The sequence below is a fragment of the Arvicanthis niloticus genome, chromosome 14 (assembly GCF_011762505.2).
Source record: "Arvicanthis niloticus isolate mArvNil1 chromosome 14, mArvNil1.pat.X, whole genome shotgun sequence".
Classification (NCBI taxonomy): domain Eukaryota; kingdom Metazoa; phylum Chordata; class Mammalia; order Rodentia; family Muridae; genus Arvicanthis; species Arvicanthis niloticus.
In genome coordinates, this window is record NC_047671.1 from 21809727 (window position 1) to 21827948 (window position 18222).

Genomic DNA, 18222 nt, shown 5'->3' on the forward strand with positions numbered 1-18222 from the left:
ACAAAAAAACTCTTAAGTGAGCTCTGAATAATCAAGTTTTTCTCCATCTCCACCCCCACCTCTGCCCCCAAGATGGGGTTTCTCTGAATAGCCTTGGCTGTCCTGGAACTCACTCTGTAGACCAGGCTGGCCTCAAACTCAAGAGATTTGCCTGCTTCTGCTTCCCAAGAGCTGGGATTAAAGGTGTATACCTGTTAAGTTTTCTTTTTCTTATTAGACTTGAATTCTGATTTCACACATTTTTAGTAGTGTTTTCTATTGATACTTTTTTTTTTTTTTTTCAGAGATGATCACAGGAAACAGGCATATAATGCTGTCACCTTGTGCCCATACAATCATTGATACAGAGGACTACTACTGCTAAGATTTCCCTACTTCCAGGAACATAAAACCTCACACAACACCTCAAAGCTCTGTCCATGACATCTGAGGGAACTGTGGTCTGAGCGTGTGATGCAGTTCACCAGCATGGACAACAGAGGGCGCTTTACCCTTAAGAAGATGAGCTCTTGATTGGGCCAAGACGTAACTCTCCCTCCAAGGGAACCAGTGTGCAGACTTGAGAACAAAGCACGCAGAAAGAAAAACACTGGTAAACTTCCTCCTAGGAATGTCAATTTCATTATGATCTAAAGAATGTCAAATGAAATTTTAGGTGAAAACAAACCAAAACCACCAAACAAACAAGCCATAAGCTTCAGGATACACTTCAGGGATAGGACACTGGAGATACATTTTAATAGTTGTATCTATCTATCAAAGGCTTGAAGTCAATCCTTGTTGAAAACTGAAAAACACCCCAAGTTTCAGACTGTGATATTTCATATGTGCATGCCTCGAACTCAGAAATCCGCCTGCCTCTGCCTCCCAAGTGTGGGATTAAAGGCGAGCACCACCACCGCCCAGCGCGTCTCAGGCTTTCTTTATGTATCTATGTGTAAGGTCCTTCTGCCCGAGAGGACACGCCTATCGTATGACTGACAGCATTCTCCCCCAATGGCATTGTACTTGCTACCTGGGAGCTCCTGCTTATAAGCATTTCCCACGCCACGCCTTTCCTCCCTCACCACCCGACGGCCTGCTCTGGGTCCACACCGAACCCCACTCACAGTTCCAAGGTCATCCACACAGTCACTATGACGTCTGGCGGGCTTGCCCAGGCTGCGTCCTCGTCCAGCTTTCCGCCGTGTCCAATGCCTCACTGGGTGCCGTGAGTCTGCAGACTCAGCGGCTGGCTCCTGGGGCGTGGGCCCATGAGAAGTTGGTACGCATCAGGAGCCACAAGCAGAACTTCCAACTACAAAAGGTTCCAGTTCAGGCCGTACTTGGCACATCACGCAGTATTCTAAACCTCCCCATGGTGGGGCTGCATCAGCTCCATCTCCACTTTTCTTCAGACACTTCTTTGGACTTCAGGTTGAGATGCTCTTCAGTCCCCTCAGTGTTGAGGTGACTAGACACAAGCTGCCTCAGCAGTGACTGGGGTGTCTGTCCTGCATCTTGACTTGGACACTGTATGCTGCAGATCTTGTTTGAATTCCTTTCTTTCCTTCCTGTTTGTTTGGTCTTTTAAGACAGGGTCTTACTATGTAGCCCTGGCTGCCCTAGAACTCACTATGTAGATCAGGGTGGCCTCCAACTCGGAGCCCCACCTGTCTCTGCCTCCTGAGTGCTGCAATTAAAGGAGACATCCCCAGTCCTACCTGCTTTCTAACCCTAACTCTTCCCCACCCAGACCTATCTCACCACCTCCCTGATTCTGTTTCCCATCTGCCCCGGGGCAGCTGCTGGCATGCATAGGTTGAGTGGTGGCAAGTGTTAGCCCAGGCAAACTGGACACACCATGGCCCAGTCTCCCCATGTTGGCTACATCATAGCCTCAACAGGTAGCTTTTCCAAGTGAGTCTGCATCTCCACTGTCTCCAGTTACTTTTCCACTGCTGTGACTAGACACGGCAACCAAGGCATCCTTTAGTAGAGTTTATTTGGGGCTTACAATTTCAGAGGGTTAGACTCCATGACCATCGTTGGGGAAAGCATGGCAGCAGGCATGGCGCTGGAGCAGTAACTGAGAGAGCTTACATCCTGATCCACAAAACAGTTAACTGGGAATGGCACGGGCCTTCAAAACCCCAGAGCCCACCTCCAGTGACACACTTTCTAGCTCCTCCCAACCAGTTCCGCCTAACTGGGGACCAGACATAAACCTGTCCTGATCCCTTCACAGATAGTCGGGAAAGTGATTTGTGGGGCTGAATCGGGAAGCCTGGGAGAGAAAGGTATGAAGCAGCCAGGACAAGAAGCCCTGATTTTGGGAGTGGTTTCCACAGTGGCTGTCCTTCCTGGAAGTCTGTATTGATGCACACACTTCTGGTCCCTACTGGAGCACCATTTAATCTGCCTCTAGAACCTCCACTCCCAAACCTACAACAGTGTAAGCTCAATGGTTAAACTGCATCCTCACACACAGCCCTGCCCATCCCTTTGAAGGCTCTGAAGGATTCGGCTACAGACATTGGATCTTTTGATTGTGCACCCTGTGTGTGTGCATGAAGGCCAGGGGTTGACGATGGGAATCTCCCTCTGTCACTCTCCACCTCAGTTTTCGAGTCTCTCTCTGAACCAGAAGGTCACCAGCTGGCTGGAATAGCTTGCCAGTGAGCCCCGAGGTCCGCCTGATACTCTTCTACAGTGCGGTATCTCAAAGCAGGTCCTCATGGCTGCAGGCAGAAACTTACCAACCAAGCTGCCTCTCCAGGCCCTTCTTACACTGTTAAACACGTGCTCTAGTTACACTTTGTCTCTATAGGAAAAACAGAGGTGAATGTTGTGTTCTGCTGAGAAGCACTGGCAATATATTCTGAGCTATACCAAGAACCTGGAGTGCAGACTGTAAATGGTTTTTCAATCAGTCCAAGCTGGGAGCAGCCCGACAAGACACTTGTGGTTTCCTCTAATAGGTGAGGCACCCTATTGAGCCATGGGAGATGTTCTTCGAACTTTTAAATAATAACAATAGCAAGAAAATGAGTGATCAATCGTGCACAGTAAAGTGCCCATCTGTCTATAATGATTAGTATCATATACTTCAAAATGCTAGAACAAATCGCCTGAATGTTTTCTCACAAAAGAAATGGCAAATCACTGGGTAGGCTTTACTGACTTAAACACTACATAATGCACATTGAAATATTACATGAGTTTACATTTTTATGTATCAGATTATTTTTAAAAGAACAGACAAGACAGCAACAGGGCATGACTCTGATAAAATGTGACAGACTGACACCACTGTTCTTTACCACTGGATGAACCAGCGGTTTCCCCCTCAGCTTCACAGAAGCAGAAGCTGGTCATTCTGACACAGCACACCCCAGTGATCATGGAGGTTAGAATTTGTGCAGGACACCGCACTGTAGTTGTTTGGAAAATGTTGGAGATAAATTCACTAAACACAAAGCAAACAGCAAATCCATCTGATGCTTTGCACTTGTTGGCGTTCCCTTAATGCCTAGTGATGTCCCTCGAGAGTTCTGATACAGGGCAGGCCTGAGGCAAGAGGCCTCGGTAGCTTTTCTGAGGACACAAACCAGAACACAAAGCCTCACCTAACTGACCTCCGCTATGGATGGCAGGGCGCTTATCATTTGGTTAATTGACAAAGGCAGATGTTTCCTTTATGGCAGCGGTTCTCAACCTTTCCAATGCTGTGACCCTTCAATACAGTTCCTCATGCTGACCATAAAATTATTTTTGTTGCCATTTTATAACTGTAATGTGGCTACTGTTACAAATCATACTATAAATGTGTTTTCTGATGGTTTCAGGTAACTTCTCTAAAAGGGCTGTTTGATCCCCAAAGGAGCCGCAACTCACAGGCTGAGATCCACTGCTTTACAGGATGCTACCACAGAGCTGTTGAGTTAGAGAGGGGAATTATGGGAAAGTGTGTGGAAACTGATCAGAATTCTGAAGGGATGGACTCACTGACCACCAGATAAGATGCTGTTTGGAACAGAAGTAAAAAGGTCCTGAGTGGGAGAGTAGTGGGAAGGTAACCTGGAACAGCACAGAAACAACTGACTGGCTTTGTTCCTGGCAGGTCCTTCAGGGAATGAGTGAACCAGCAAACAAGCAAGGGTCCCTGCCTGGCCCAACCTTGGGGCTTCCCTGTTCCCCAGAGCTCTCTATTTCTCTTGAAATAATGCAGACACAGCTTGTTTAAGTGGTCTGAGGACCCAAATACAGCTTGTTCCTGAGGACTTACTTATTTGAAAATAACCCTCACAAGTATTCAACCCAGGAGATCTTCATAACAAAACACCATGTCTTAAAATACACGTTGAAGAGTCTGAGGAGCTCTTTGTGTATCTGTATATATGTTAGGTGCTGTTTGGAGTATATTCTGAGAAAAAAAGGAAAAAGATACAAATCTAGGCCTACTGGCTAAACCAGAAAACATCTTCTTGCCAGGCAGGGTAGCACATGTCTGTGATCTCAGTAGCGGGGAGGTAGAGGCTGGAGTTCAAGGCCATTCTTGGCTATATAGAAAGTTCCAGGCCAGCCTGGGATTCATAAAATCCCTTCTCAAAGAAACAAAACAACTCACCTATGGAAAAGTGCTACCAGAATAAATATGTATAAACAGTCACGCTGATAAATAAAGCAGCTTCTGGAGATGAACCCAACAGCCATCTCAAAATGGCTTAGCTGCTTTTGAAAGTATTCAGTAGCTTGAAAAGACCAGGACAATTGAACTTTGTGTTTTGGCAGTGCGGCCACAGGTGATAGACAATTCCCTCAAAGAGAAAAGGTGCTTAACAAAGCACGGAGCTCTATGTCACAGACAAAACAAGGGAAATACGCAAACTTCCCACTAATTAACAAGGGGGTATTTTCTGGCACAGAAGAGAAGTGCTGTGTTTTTTTCCCTGACAGCAACTGTAGCAACTGTAGCCGGGTTTAGAACTGAACAGGTTCACAAGATGGAAAAGGCCTTGAGGCCTTGTTAGTACAGATATTTCAGAACCATCTGGGCCTTGGCTACAGTCACCTGGCTTAACAGTCTAGGGCCACAGCTTAACTTGGAACCAGAATTCTGGTCCATAGTGCTGGGATATAGCTCAGTGGTACAAAGACTGTCTAATCTGCACCAGAGCCTGAGTTCTACCCTAGCGTCTCCCCCCAACCCCCAAACCCTCCATTGTTTAAAAAGTTGCAACTCCTAAAAGATTTTGTTTACAAAAATGTTTGTCACAAAATATTTTAGCATTGTTTTTCAGTTTCTTATTTCTTTTTCCCCTTTCAATATACCTTTGATAAAGGTTCTATATCCAGCATTTTAATTTATATAGTACACGTATTCCCTGGAGGTCAACTGAAGGCAGTATAAAAAATGGCTAAAGACTATGTGTAGATAAATAGAGCCTGAAGATCAGGAGACTGATATTTAGGTAAAGTTTTCACCGTTGCCATGGTCGGAGTGCCAGACATCCAAGCTGAGCAGAGGCGGCCTGTGGGGTAATAGCAGTAACAGCCTTGCCTGAGAACCAGAGGCTGGAGGAAGACCCAAAGCAGAACACTATAATTCTGATTTATTGCATTCTGTATCACCACGGGCAGGGGAGAGGGCCTGAGAGCACGTTCTAAAGCTTTATTACCTGAGATTTGCACTCTGGACAAACAATCAAGATGGATGTCTAACACACACCTCACAAGATTTGGGTTTGGCTCTGGTGAAAGAACATGTACCGACCTGGAAAGGGGCTACAGGAGATTAGAGAGAATCAGCTAAGCTCCGAGGCCCGGGCAGAGCTGTGGTAGACTGTCCTGGGGCTCAAGACACTGGGACAGCTCTTTCCCAGGCTGCTGCTGCATTTCAGCCTCCGAGCTGTATGTGGCTCACTTCTCATCATCCCGGCCGTAGTTAATAGTTTGTAGGGCCTGAGCTATGAGCACTGCCATCTCTCTGGTGCCAGCAGCCACGACTCGGCACGACATGAGGTCAAGGGGTCCACCTGTGGACAGATAGGAGGGCGGGCATCTGGGTTATGGGAGCCTGTGTGTGTCAGTCTCCTGCAGCAAATGCTTCACATATACGAGCAGAGGAAAGGAGCCCACAGGCGAAGGTGGAGTCCCTACAAGCAGCCAAGTAAACGAAGCTGGCTGTGTGGGAGGTGTGGTAACTCTTGATACCTCCCCTGCCCTAGTGGGAATGTAGCCAGGGCCGCACAGGACTGAGCACCGAAGCTGCCCTATCTTAGACTTCCGATGGCTCTGTGAAATGTAAAACTGGGAGAGACCAGGATGGGAACAGAATATCCTGTATTTGCCACACAGCAGGGTGCTGTGGCAGACAGAGATGATGTGCTTCCCTGACTCAGTCTGGGAGGGCCAAGCCTGCCTTCCCACATGTTCTATGCACCTTCCTGGGTGCATGATAAAAATGCAGACTCAGGCCAAAGGGCCAGCACAACTTTACTTTTGTTCATTGCTAGGAGATTCAAGTCTCGCAAAAGAGAAATGGGGGAGATGTAGAAAAGCCAGACTACAGGAGATCCACTTCCTACACCCAATAGCTAAAAGTGGGACACAGAATTTTCACGAACAAACTCTAAAATCAAGAAGGAAAAATGAGGGCTTGGAGAGATGGCTCAGCGGTTAAGATCACTGGCTGCTTGCTCTTCCAGAGGTCCTGAGTTCAATTCTCAGTAACCACATGGTGGCTCACAACCATCTGTAATGGGATCTGATGCCCTCTTCTGGTGTGTCTGAAGACAGCTACAGTGTTCTTATATACATAAATAAATAAATTAAAAAAAAAAGTCTAACCATATCTGTCAGAACTCAGGGGAGGGGTTTTGAGTACTAAGTGGATGAGCAGATGTAAGTGGGGCTCAGGTATGTTCTATAAAGGACCAGGGGACCAGTGGCCAGGACTCAGAGGCAGAAGAACAGGGCAACTCCTGCTGGGTACTGGGCTGTCCTGGCTCTGGGCTGCGATGTTAGGGAAGTGTCTGCTCTAACCCTGGGACTGTTGCAGAACCATGGGAAGCGGTCAGTGGTGGTGAGTGTGGAAAGTTGCTGCTTCTGTAATTAACCAAGTGACCCTAACTTATGTGTGAGGGAGGGCAGGACCAAGCCCCACTATGCAGCCCAGTGTGGTCTCATCTGCAGAATTCAGAGGAAGTGGAGGAATCCAATGTGGCTCTGACCTCGGGTACACTCTATTCAATGTCACCCGCTTTAGCGTCTGCTGCTGGGTACAGCGAGGGGAGAGTGGCCAAAGGCCATAGAGCTTACCTGAGGTGTCAATCACAATGCCGCCTGCTTCTCTAATGATGACTGTGGCAGCTGCCAGGTCCCAGCAGTGAAGGCCAAACTGGTAATATGCATCAGCAGCACCTGAGGCCAGGTAGCAGAGGGCCAGGGTAGAGCTGCCAATCACTCGGACCCTGGGGAGGAGGGAGGGAAGGACAGATGTGGGTGAATGAGGGGACACCTGACATGGCATGCTTGACCCTTACCCCTCACCCCTTGCTAGGCCCACTCAGCTCTAAGAAATGAAGACACAGGATTCTGCCAGCAGCTCAGGGTGCAGAGGACAGGCCTGGAGTGAGTGGCCCAGGCAGATGACTTTTCCATGATGACATTAGCATGCCGTACTAAGACTGGTCATGAAGGGCTCCTAACTCTACGGAACATTAGGAGGTTACATGTAGGGCCTTCAAGTGGCTGGCAGTTGCCACATAGATGAATGAAGGGGAGGGGAGGGTGAAATAATCTTGACTTAAGCACAAAGGAGAAATAATTAACCAACAGTTTATCTAGCATGCTCAACCTGTGGCCAGCAGATCACATTTGTCCTAGGCTAGGTATGAATGTGACCCAACCTGTTTATAAATGAGGACACCGGGACAGAACATCAAGTGGCTGGACACTGGTCTGAGTGAGGATGGCCCCCATAGGTGCATCTATTTCTGTATGCGGTTCCCAGCTGATGGGACTTTTGGAAAAGATGGGGAGGTGTGGCTTGCTGGAGGGAGTGTGTCATCAGGGGTGGGCTGTGGTTTCAAAAGCCCACCCCATTCTCAGTTCTCTCTCTCTTTGCCTGAGTTCTCAGCTGTTGCTCCAGCACCGTGCCTGCCTGCTGCCATGCTTCCCACCATGAAGGTCGTGGACTCTAACCCTCCGAAACTGTAAGCTCCAAGTAAACTCTTCTGTAAAGTCGCCTTGGTCACGGCTATCTGACCAGAGCAATAGAAAAGTAACTAAGACAGACACCCCTGGTCTAACGCAAGGCCACTGAGAAACTCTAAAGACCCATAAGGTTCAGTCATTGAGGGAGCCAAGCTTTATTTGTTGGCTTTCAAATACAGACTAGGACACGGGACCCATCTGTTTCCTGACACCTGGCAGTCGGTGTTCCGTGGATGATGGTGCACCGTGTGCCTCAGCCTGGTGTCAGCAGCCTCCTGTCCTACCTCTCGGTGCCTCCTCTTCACATCCCTTGGGAGTGTTTAGCCAAGAGCACTTTTGGTTTTCAACCCACTGGCTACGGGACTGAGGGCCTGTACCCATGAGCCTTTGCGTGCAGCAGCCTCTCCATGTTGCTCAGGAATACTTTCAGAGTATCAGGGTCACGTCTGGGCCCGATTTCTGTCAGAACCAAGGCTTTTGCGAGATCTGCAAGAAAGAAGTTCCCATCAACCAACATGAAGACCGAGCCCTGGTTCTAATAGCATCATCTTGAGTTCTCTCAAGAGCGGCTGATTCTATATTTCTGCTGGGATGGGCCCCAAAAGCCGATTTTGTTCAGGATTGCCTGCTGAAGAACCCTCTCCAGTCTCCTCTCAGGGACATGCCACCATACAGAGGAACACAAAGACCTCAGGAGAATCCAGTAGCGTATAAAAGTAGCTGTCAAATGATCCCATACTGGCAATATACCATGATTGAAGATGACACAACACCTCACCAGATATACCTTTTTAGGGTTTGAAAACTTTTGTCTGTCTGCAGTGATCACGGGAATGGAATCTTCCCATGGAGCAGGTGATGTGATCTGCTGTGATCTGGATGAAGAGGGGCTAAGACCTAGAAACTAATGGCTACTTTCAACAGGGGCCAATACATGCTCACACCAATGGCCCAGAGATATGAGGGGTAACAACACCTGAGCTGGAAGCCTGGCTTGTGGGTCAGGAACATGACTGAGGGTCACTGTGGCAGGGTCAGGAGCAGTTTGTCCTTGCTTTGCTACAGATGCAAAACTGGTCCTGCCTTAGCAGGTCGCACCATGGGCAAGGTGGAGCCACAGTATGTGTGCTCAGGTGAAAACCTCAGTCCTCCCACGACTAGGGGGAACCAGCCTCTACTATGGTGTTTTATCTGGCAGCCCTTATTTGCTGTAACACCTCCAAAGGAATCTTCCACATTCCAGGTCCCCTTGCCCCTTTCTATACAAGCAAATTCTTGTTTTATACTATAATGAACCATGGTGAAGTCTATACACAACGATACAGGGGTAGATAAAACGGGCAGAATTACATCTCAACAGTCAGTGGACACTTGAAGACCTGCCCATGAAACAGAAAGAGCATGGAAAAAAAAAAAAAAAAAAAAAAAAAAAAGCAAAACTCAAAATTAGAGGGCACAGAGCATAGGAAAAAAAATGAAAATATTTTAGATATTAAATAACAGGAACATAAACTAGGGGATGGCTCAGTGGTTACACCTGCTGCTCTTCCAGGACTATAGTTTGGTTCCTGATATCCACAACGGATGGCTCCTAACTCCAGCTTTTGGGAACTAGATGCTCTCTTCTGGACTCTGAGGGCATCTGCATATAACAGATTTAAGCAGAAGACACCAATTTCCTATTATAGATGTCCCAAAAGACAGAACACGAAGCAATGAGCTATGAAAAAAGACATACTATGGATTATAATTGAAAAATACTTTTTTTTTGAAGTGAAAAAGATAGGAAATAGTCAAAGAACTATGTCCCTAGGAGAACTGACTTGGCTATGGAGTCTGGAAATAAAACAAACAAAAAACATCCCACAAAAACCAAAAACAAAACCCCCTAAAACAAAACACCAAAAGGTCCACGTGCATCCAGGAAGAAAAATAAAGTCCCTTCCATGTGGAAGAAAACCAAACTGTCTTAGGAATGGCTGCTCTTCTGTAATCCCAACTCTCAGAAGGTGAGACAGAAAGACTGGGTTTAAGGCCAGAATAGGCTATACAGTGAGACCCTGTCTTAAAAAGAAATCTGTTTTTGAACTGTTCACCAACTCTGCCAGCACATAGTAGGGACATGCACACAGTGGGGACATCTTAGAGACTCTACACAAGAGGTGAGTCTTGTAGGAAAACTAACTTACAAGTAGCAAGGACACAGTAGGGACATGCACACAGTGGGGACATCTTAGAGACTCTACACAAGAGGTGAGTCTTGTAGGAAAACTAACTTACAAGTAGCAAGGACAATGATAAGCCATAAAGAACACAGGAGTTGGGGGCATCCATCCCACGAGCCTGCCCTGCGATGTCAACTAGGACTCTACTCTCAAAGTGTGGTCCTCGTCACTTCCCGTGGGCTGCTCCGTTAGGAGCACTTCCCCCATTAAATCAAGGTACACTTATACTGACCTTCACCATGCTGCCCTGTGCACCCAGATGACAACAGCAACCACGGGAGGCGGGTGTCTCCAGCAAGGTAACCCGTGCCTCACCATCCCAGCTGGCGCTAATAGGCGTTGCTATTTTAAGTCACACACAGTAGGAGAGCTGCAGCTGTCCTTCACAATTATGAAGCTGTATATATGAAATGCAATAAACCTACAATTGTGAGTCGATTTTTCTTTGGAAATAACCTTTACAGTAAGGAAACAGGTATCCAGAGGATTTTGATAAACTAAGATTGTTAGGACTTGAGTATTTGGGTGGGAGAAAGAAAAAGTGAGCTTACCACTTCCGTTACCAATGCCACCAGACATAAACAGGTGGAGTTGGAACCTGGGAGAACTTGTGTCAGAGGAGGTAGTGCATGCCTATGGTCCAACACGGAAGAGGCAGAGGGGAAGATGCTGCCGCTCAAGGCAGGCCTGGTCTACATCAATGAGAGTCCATTTCAAAAACCAAAACAAAAGAGGAAAACTTGTACGTTTTCCAACAGTTAAAGACTTGAGGTCTCCTGCTTCCATCTCCCATGTGCTAGAATTATAGGCATACATCACCACACCCCTACAATCAGAACACTGACCATGCTGGACTCACTTTGTAGACCAGGCTGACCTCAAATTCACAGAGAGCCACCCGCCTCCTGAGTGCTGGAATTAGAGGCGTGTACCAACACTCCCAGCTGACGGTTTTTTTGAGACATGGCCACTCTAGTATATAGCTCTGGCAGTCCTGGAATTCACCATGCAGACTGAATGGCCTTGAACTCACAGAGATCAATCACCTTCTGTCTCCCAAGTACTGAATTACAGCCCTATAAGACCATGTCCAGCCTCTACAACTAACTCTGTCTTCCACCAGATGCTGGTTTTGAACATGTCAGCTTGAGTGCTGAGAGATTAACCTAACTTGCTCTAGGCACAGCATCAGAAGTCAGAATAGGGACCTGAAGCCAGTCCGCACACTGCCTGCTCTGACATCTGTGAGCAGAGGTGAGAACAGCTCACTGGACTCCAAGTCCCAATTGTGCTTTGGTGAGGTGAGGACATATGTGGCAATGTGTGGAGGCAGAAGGGAGGCAGGTGACCAGCAGGGGCGGGAGCTTTAGAGACAGTAGCAGCTTCTTTCTACCCTGTTCCCTGGGTGCTTCCTGGGTCCCAGCAGAGTGGAAGTCAGACTGAGTCCTCGGCCCAGAGCAAGGGTGGGTGGAGCTATCAGGGCGGGCAGTCACCACCTGACTGAACTGTGAAGGTGGCCAACCAGGAAGCGGGTGTGTGAATAGTTTAGCGTCATATCAAATGAAAACTGGGGCAAAGTTCACCCGAGCATGTTTAATGGCTGGCTTCCTCACACTGCCTTTCCCAGCTAGGCTTGGATGGATGCCTTTTGCCAGCATGGATGGAATTAACATCACTCCTCAGCCAAACTAAACATTCTGGCAGAAGGAGAAACGGGGCAAGGTGCTTTTCCTGGCCAGCTCCGGGTCCAGAGCACTGACTTGCCAATCGTCCTGCTGGGCTGTCTTACAGGGCTCTTGTGAGTTCTACTTTCCTGATCTGGGCCCATGGGGGGCTCTCACAAGCAACCTCTCCTCCCCAAAGACCTATGAGAGCATCCACACAGTGCCTTCACACAGTAGGTCAGCTGCTCACAGACTGGCTCAGCACACCAGCGTTAACCAGGGAGGACTACCCAGTGGGGAAATGAGAGGAAGGAACTGCGAAAAGATAAACCAACAACAGGCACAAGGAGAGGCTGTTTGTTAAAGAAGGTAGACCGGCTAGGAGCCAAGGGCTGACATCTTGGGACTGAGGCCAGTGTCAGCAAACAAAAAGCAGGGACTGAGGTTGGGACATTTTATGATGTGCAGCTTCTGACACGTAAGAGCAGAGGCTGCGGGTGCCATCCCTGTCCTGCCCAGAGCTGCAGAAAGAACTAAGGCGTGCTTAGTGAGCACGCTGCCGCCAGCTCCATCCCCAGCCCTCACTGCCTTTCCATTATGTGGCCATTCAGGGGCATTTAAAGTCTTTCTCTTCGACAGCTGCTGTTCTTCAGGGATCCCTTTTCTTCTGCCCCGTCTCCACCTTGCCAACATACCCCAAAATCCTGGCGTTTCTCTGTTGCCTTCCACACCTATCCTATACACAATAAAATGACTAGTTTAACCACTGTAGGACACAGGGTGGAGGAGAGAGCACACCCAGCCAGCACACTGTCAATGGCAGGCAGTTCCATGGTCTACCTCCTGCAAGCAATGTCCGTAAACCTCAACATTTAAGGCAAACAAAGGACAGTCATAATCCTGGTGGCAGGCCTGGGGCACGTGCAAACACTGCTTGTCTCCACCCTTCCAACAGCCAGGTCAGAGGCCAGATACATGGCTGTGGTCATGGGTACAACCAAGTCATGCCTGGATGCTTGCCGGCCCTTGGTCTAAGCTGCTCTCTTAGTCCCAGCAGACCAAACTGCAACCAGTAACTGCCATTTTAAAGATGATAGATATATACAAGAAGATGTAATAATGCATTCAAAGCTCCTGACCATACAGTGGTATTGCCACCTATACAGAATAAATGTTGCCCATTTCCACTAGGGACACTGCATCCCTAAAAAGAGCTAGAACTCTCTGAAGAAGATGACCACCACTACGTGTAATAGTCACCCTGGGCATCTATCTATGTCTAGCTGAAACAACCCAGGAAGAGCTGAATAAGCCCCACCTGTCTCCCTGGAGACCTGGAGCCGCTGGCCATTGCAAAAGGCGCCCTGGCCCCTCCTGCCGGTGTACAGCCGCTCCTCTGTGCAGTGGTGAATCACTCCGAATTCCAGCTAAAGGGGCAGGAAGAAAGCAGACATGTCACTCCTTGACACAGAAGCAACAGCGGATCTAAAGATGAACACTCCTCTTAGAGCTGGAACCAGAATCATGACAAAGGCACAAAACTGCCTTCCAAAGAGGAGTGGAGAAAAGCCGACTTCAAACTACACGTGGACGTGGCAAGCTGTTTCTTAAATGACCATGTCAAATGGTCAATTATATAAATACGAATAAGAGTATTAAAATGATCATAACAAACTCTCTCCCCTCTCCACTCTTCCTTTGGTAAAAAAAAGTAATTGTAACTGAAAAAAAACAAAAAAACCCCTAAAGGATCCTCTGGGTTACTGGTATGTGAAGAGCTGAGGGCACATCCATAGAGCCAACAGACCAGGAACCCAGGGACATCCCCAGGAAGCATGACCACTACACCACAGGAGGAGGAAGAGGTCAACATGTCCAGCACACCCTGTCTCTTTCTGCCTGCTCACCTGGGGTTAGTACCATATGCTTGTGCTTGGTACCATATGCCCACCTTCAGGGTGTCAGGAGGGTGCCTTAGCAGAGTCCTAGGCAGCCCTTATAAACTTAGACACTCAACCTATAGAACAGATTTTATATCTGGAAGGACTTCCCAACAGTATGTGACTCTCTAGCAATACTTACCTGCCCCACCCCCACCCTCGACCCTGGCCACAACATGATACCCAAATCTAGGCATCACTGAATTGTGTGGCCACCTGTGATGAGGCCCCAAGATCAAGGGAAATGTCCTGTGGGCTGCAGGGAAGGGAGAGTTGCTTCCTAGATTGGGGTGTGACTGAAAGCAGTATTGCAGTATTCCCATGCTCTGGAACTAGAAATATAGGACAGGATAGGATGGCCCATTCCAGCCAAGGACCCGTTTGAGCTTTGTCGGCCCCTAGTTTTCTTTCCTGGCAGCCCTGACTCTTGTTATAATAACCTGGTGGCTAGGAGAGAATAAATGCTCACTGGTCTCCATGACAACACTGAACAGAGAAACCAATGGATCATTAATTCCTTTACCCAACTGGCAATATTGAAAAGTTTTACCAGTATACACCAAAAGACTTTGAGGTCTGTGCAAACTCTTGTTGCCATGAGGGGGATATTGATATTGCTATGCTATCCTGAATGGGGGCAGTTGTAGAAGACGTGGTACCCCGACTCTGCTCATGCTACTACAAGACATGAAGGCTCTGTTGCCTTCCTGCATAAGGCTCCGCCCTCTGCCTTTTCTTTAGGTCTCATGCGATGGCTTAGTTCAGAAGGTCCCTGGGAATCCTGATAGGGCCACATTCTCATACTAATAGCCAGGAGGGAAAAAAGAAGAATTAATAAAATATTGAGGTGAAAAATGTCATCCAAAAATAGGAGTTCTCTTTTGTTTGTGACTAGGTCACACGCTCTAGGGGTCAGATGGAGACTCATTCAGACCATCTGCTCAGAACATTGCTGTCCACAGCAGCTGTGACTAGACCACAGCCAATAAAGAGCCAGCCCACCCCGGGAGACATAAGCCCCAAACCCACACCCCTACAAAAATCTGTCTGCGGTTCTTTACTTTCTTGAATTTGAAAAATACATACTTGGACACACTAGTCATGGTTATGGTACATGTCAAAGAGCAATGCAGAGGCTGAAACCGGGCAAGGAGGGCCACATTACCTCCTGGTGTACAGCAAATCCGATGCTAACTGCCACAGTGGGGAATCTGTGAGGGAAGACAGGAAGGGTTACACTTAACATTGTAACATTGTCTCAAAAGCTCCCCTCCCCCACACCAGGACCTTTCTGCACTCTGGCTGGGCTTGATTCTCAAAGTGACTTCCCAGTTTCACTCACTGCTTCCGATCGATATAAACAGGCTCGGCTAGGCATACTGTTACAGAGCTACCTTCAAGCAGCAACAGCACTCTGGAAGCCGTGGTAAGACTGAGGCAATTTAACAGTGACCATATAATAGTAATCAAGATGACTATGTAATAACCACCATCTAAGCAGGTAGAGAATCCGCAAAAGGCCAACCCCAAATTCAGAATGTATGTGGAGGACCCAGCAGATGATGTCACAGCCCGCCCCCCGTAACCACACCCCCTTTCAGCAATGCTAATATCCCCATCCTGTCTCCTGCTTGAGCTCCCAGCAGGCAACATCAGAGTGAGCCAGTGGTAGAGGGATGGTTTTGATGCCACAGTCTGACCTTGGTTTTAATTTCGTCAGTTTGTTCCTGTGTTTCAAAATAGTCTCTCCTTTGTGAGAAGATCAGAGGAGCTTAAAAAACAGGAAGGGGCAAGGAAAGACCAAGTACTGTGAACTGGCAGGGGAAAACACCAACCCAGACCACGAGCGGGCAGAACCCTGTGCAGAAACCCTCAAAGGCAAAGAGAGTCTCCCTGCTTCCTAGTCAGGCGCTTCACGGCTTTCCCTCAGACATGTCAGCTATGGCCCAGGACTGCAGGCTTTCTAATGGCTCAGGTCTCAGGCACAGCAGTAGCCCGGACACACTGGAACTGTCAGGTCAACGTTAGAGCCTGTTTCTCAGAGGACATTCTTTCCGGCCCTAGATTCCCCTGAGGGCGGCAGATCAGGAAATACTGGAGATTGCAAGGACACCAGAGTCATAGGACAACTTAACATGAACATGTGGCCCTTGGCTGGAATGTGGTACAGTCACTGCATCCACTTTATAAATACCTTGGATGAGAAATGGCCCAGAAGTGAGAGGTGCCTCACTTAGCAAAGCATATGGAGACGAGGGGTTGTTTTAGTGAAGTGACAGCCTGGTGGCAGCAGATGGCACTACTCCACAGCATCAAGAGGGTCCCCTTGTTCACGTATGACTGGATTCTCAAGGTAACAGTCATTATTACAGTGGTCATGCTCAGTGTGTACTACTTAGCGTGTGAGCATAGCATGGAGACCAGAGAGCTAGGTCATACCTGGCTCTGTTCAACATGGTGTATACGTAACCATAAGTCTGGAACTGGGGAAGTGCTTGCAGCATAGAAACATCTGCAGGGAACGGCAAGTTAAAATACCTGCCGTCCAGAGAAGCCAGAGTTGCCTATTGTGCCTCTGGGTCTTTGGTTCCTTCTACATGACTGTTGGGAAGTATACACAACACCCATGCTGTCAGGGACCTCTAGCCCTTCAGCTTTACCCCTCTAAGTCTGCAGTCACAAGGTTGGCTCCTGAAGGAGTGACTCTCAAATCTCACTGGCACATCTTGGTTCTGTACCTCAGCCCCAGGCTTCCTGTTCAAACTCTACCTCTTTTCCAGGGGCAACTTCTAAAAGAAGCCACATTCAGTTCAATTTAATTCAACTCAATTCAATGTCTTACAGCTGTAAACAATCCCCTAAATTAGTTTCATCTATAGGCAATTATGTGTTTTAATTTTTAAATATTTAAGTATAATATTATATATATAACATAACATAAAGTATAACAGTAAAATATTTAAGTATAGGGAAAGCTGATCTCAAATTTGTGATCCTCTCTTGGCTTTTGTGTTATAATTCAGTAGTAACCAAAATACACACTTAGTCATCCCACAAACACACACACACACACACACACACACACACACACACACACACACACACCTACCTAGCTGACCTGGAACTCAGAGATCTACCTACCTCTGTCTCCTGAGTACTAAAATTAAAAGCCATGTGCCAACATGCCTTGTTAAAAATATTTTTAAAATAAATTTTCTTCACATATTCTTTAGAGTCATAAATGGAAAACCAAGATTGATTTTCTCTTACAAGACTAGAAATCTACCATACATTTATGTTTTCAATACTTATGCTATTGAAAAGAAAACCTAGGGGCCGCATGGAACCCCCTAACTACATGATTCAGCTCCTGCTCACCTGTGCACGAAGTTGCAGGTGCCGTCGATGGGGTCGATGATCCAGGTTGGGCTGTGGGTGAGCACACACTTGGCCCCGGAGGCTGTGGCCTCTTCTGCAATGAACCTGCTGGGGCAGGGGGCTCAGCCTGAGTCAAGTCCAACACTCAGCAGACGAGTGTATGTAGCAGGCACAAGGGTCTGGGTTTCAGTCCCAGTACCAAAACACCCCCCAAACCAGACTGACTCTCATTGCTGCAGTTTTGGAGGCACACAAGGGAAATGGAGCAGGCCAGGCAGAGATGCAGGAGTGCAGAGCACCTGAAAGAGCACAGAGGCAAGCAAAACTTGGTTCCCAATTCCGCATGGAGCTAAAGACGGATGAGAGGCAGCAGACGCCCAAGAGGTCTTGCTAGCATGCAGAGCAGAACCTGGGCTCTATACAGAAGGGAAACTGTCACCTATAGCTCCCTTCCCCACCTGGACCCTGGACCCTTCCCTCCCTGGTCTCTGCTTCACTTTGGGAGAAAAAAGGGCTGGACGAGGGAGCAGTGCAGATAGCAGGATGCTTCATGTCCCCCTGTCCTGAGTGTCAAAGCAGATTCCTGTTCTCATAGTGTCTCCTTGACTTCAGGGCCACACTGGCTCTCTTCACATTAGAGATTTTTGGTAGGAGGCTCTGGGTCTGCCCCTCCCTTGTAACAAGGCCCTGTGTAAATAAGACTCCTTAATTATCCTCATGAGTGTGTTCTCTGTCATACCAGGAGCCAAAGCAAAAGCTGAATATATACAGGTGTCTTAGTTAGGGTTTTTGTTGCTGTGAAAAGACACCATGACC

The 18222-nt window shown here is 47.7% G+C and overlaps 1 protein-coding gene across 1 annotated transcript in view; it reads right to left on the minus strand.

Annotated features, from left to right (window-relative positions):
• Positions 1–5576: 5576 nt before the first annotated feature.
• Impa2 (inositol monophosphatase 2) overlaps positions 5577–18222 on the minus strand; it is a 29635-nt gene continuing 16989 nt past the window's right edge. Inside the window, exons 3-8 of the mRNA XM_034518165.2 lie at positions 17407–17511; positions 15194–15239; positions 13407–13515; positions 8577–8685; positions 7303–7454; positions 5577–6017 (exon numbers count right to left, since the gene is read on the minus strand). Of these exons, the coding sequence (XP_034374056.1) occupies positions 5902–6017; positions 7303–7454; positions 8577–8685; positions 13407–13515; positions 15194–15239; positions 17407–17511 (637 nt within the window). The 3' untranslated portion in view covers positions 5577–5901. The remainder of the gene's footprint in view (positions 6018–7302; positions 7455–8576; positions 8686–13406; positions 13516–15193; positions 15240–17406; positions 17512–18222) is intronic.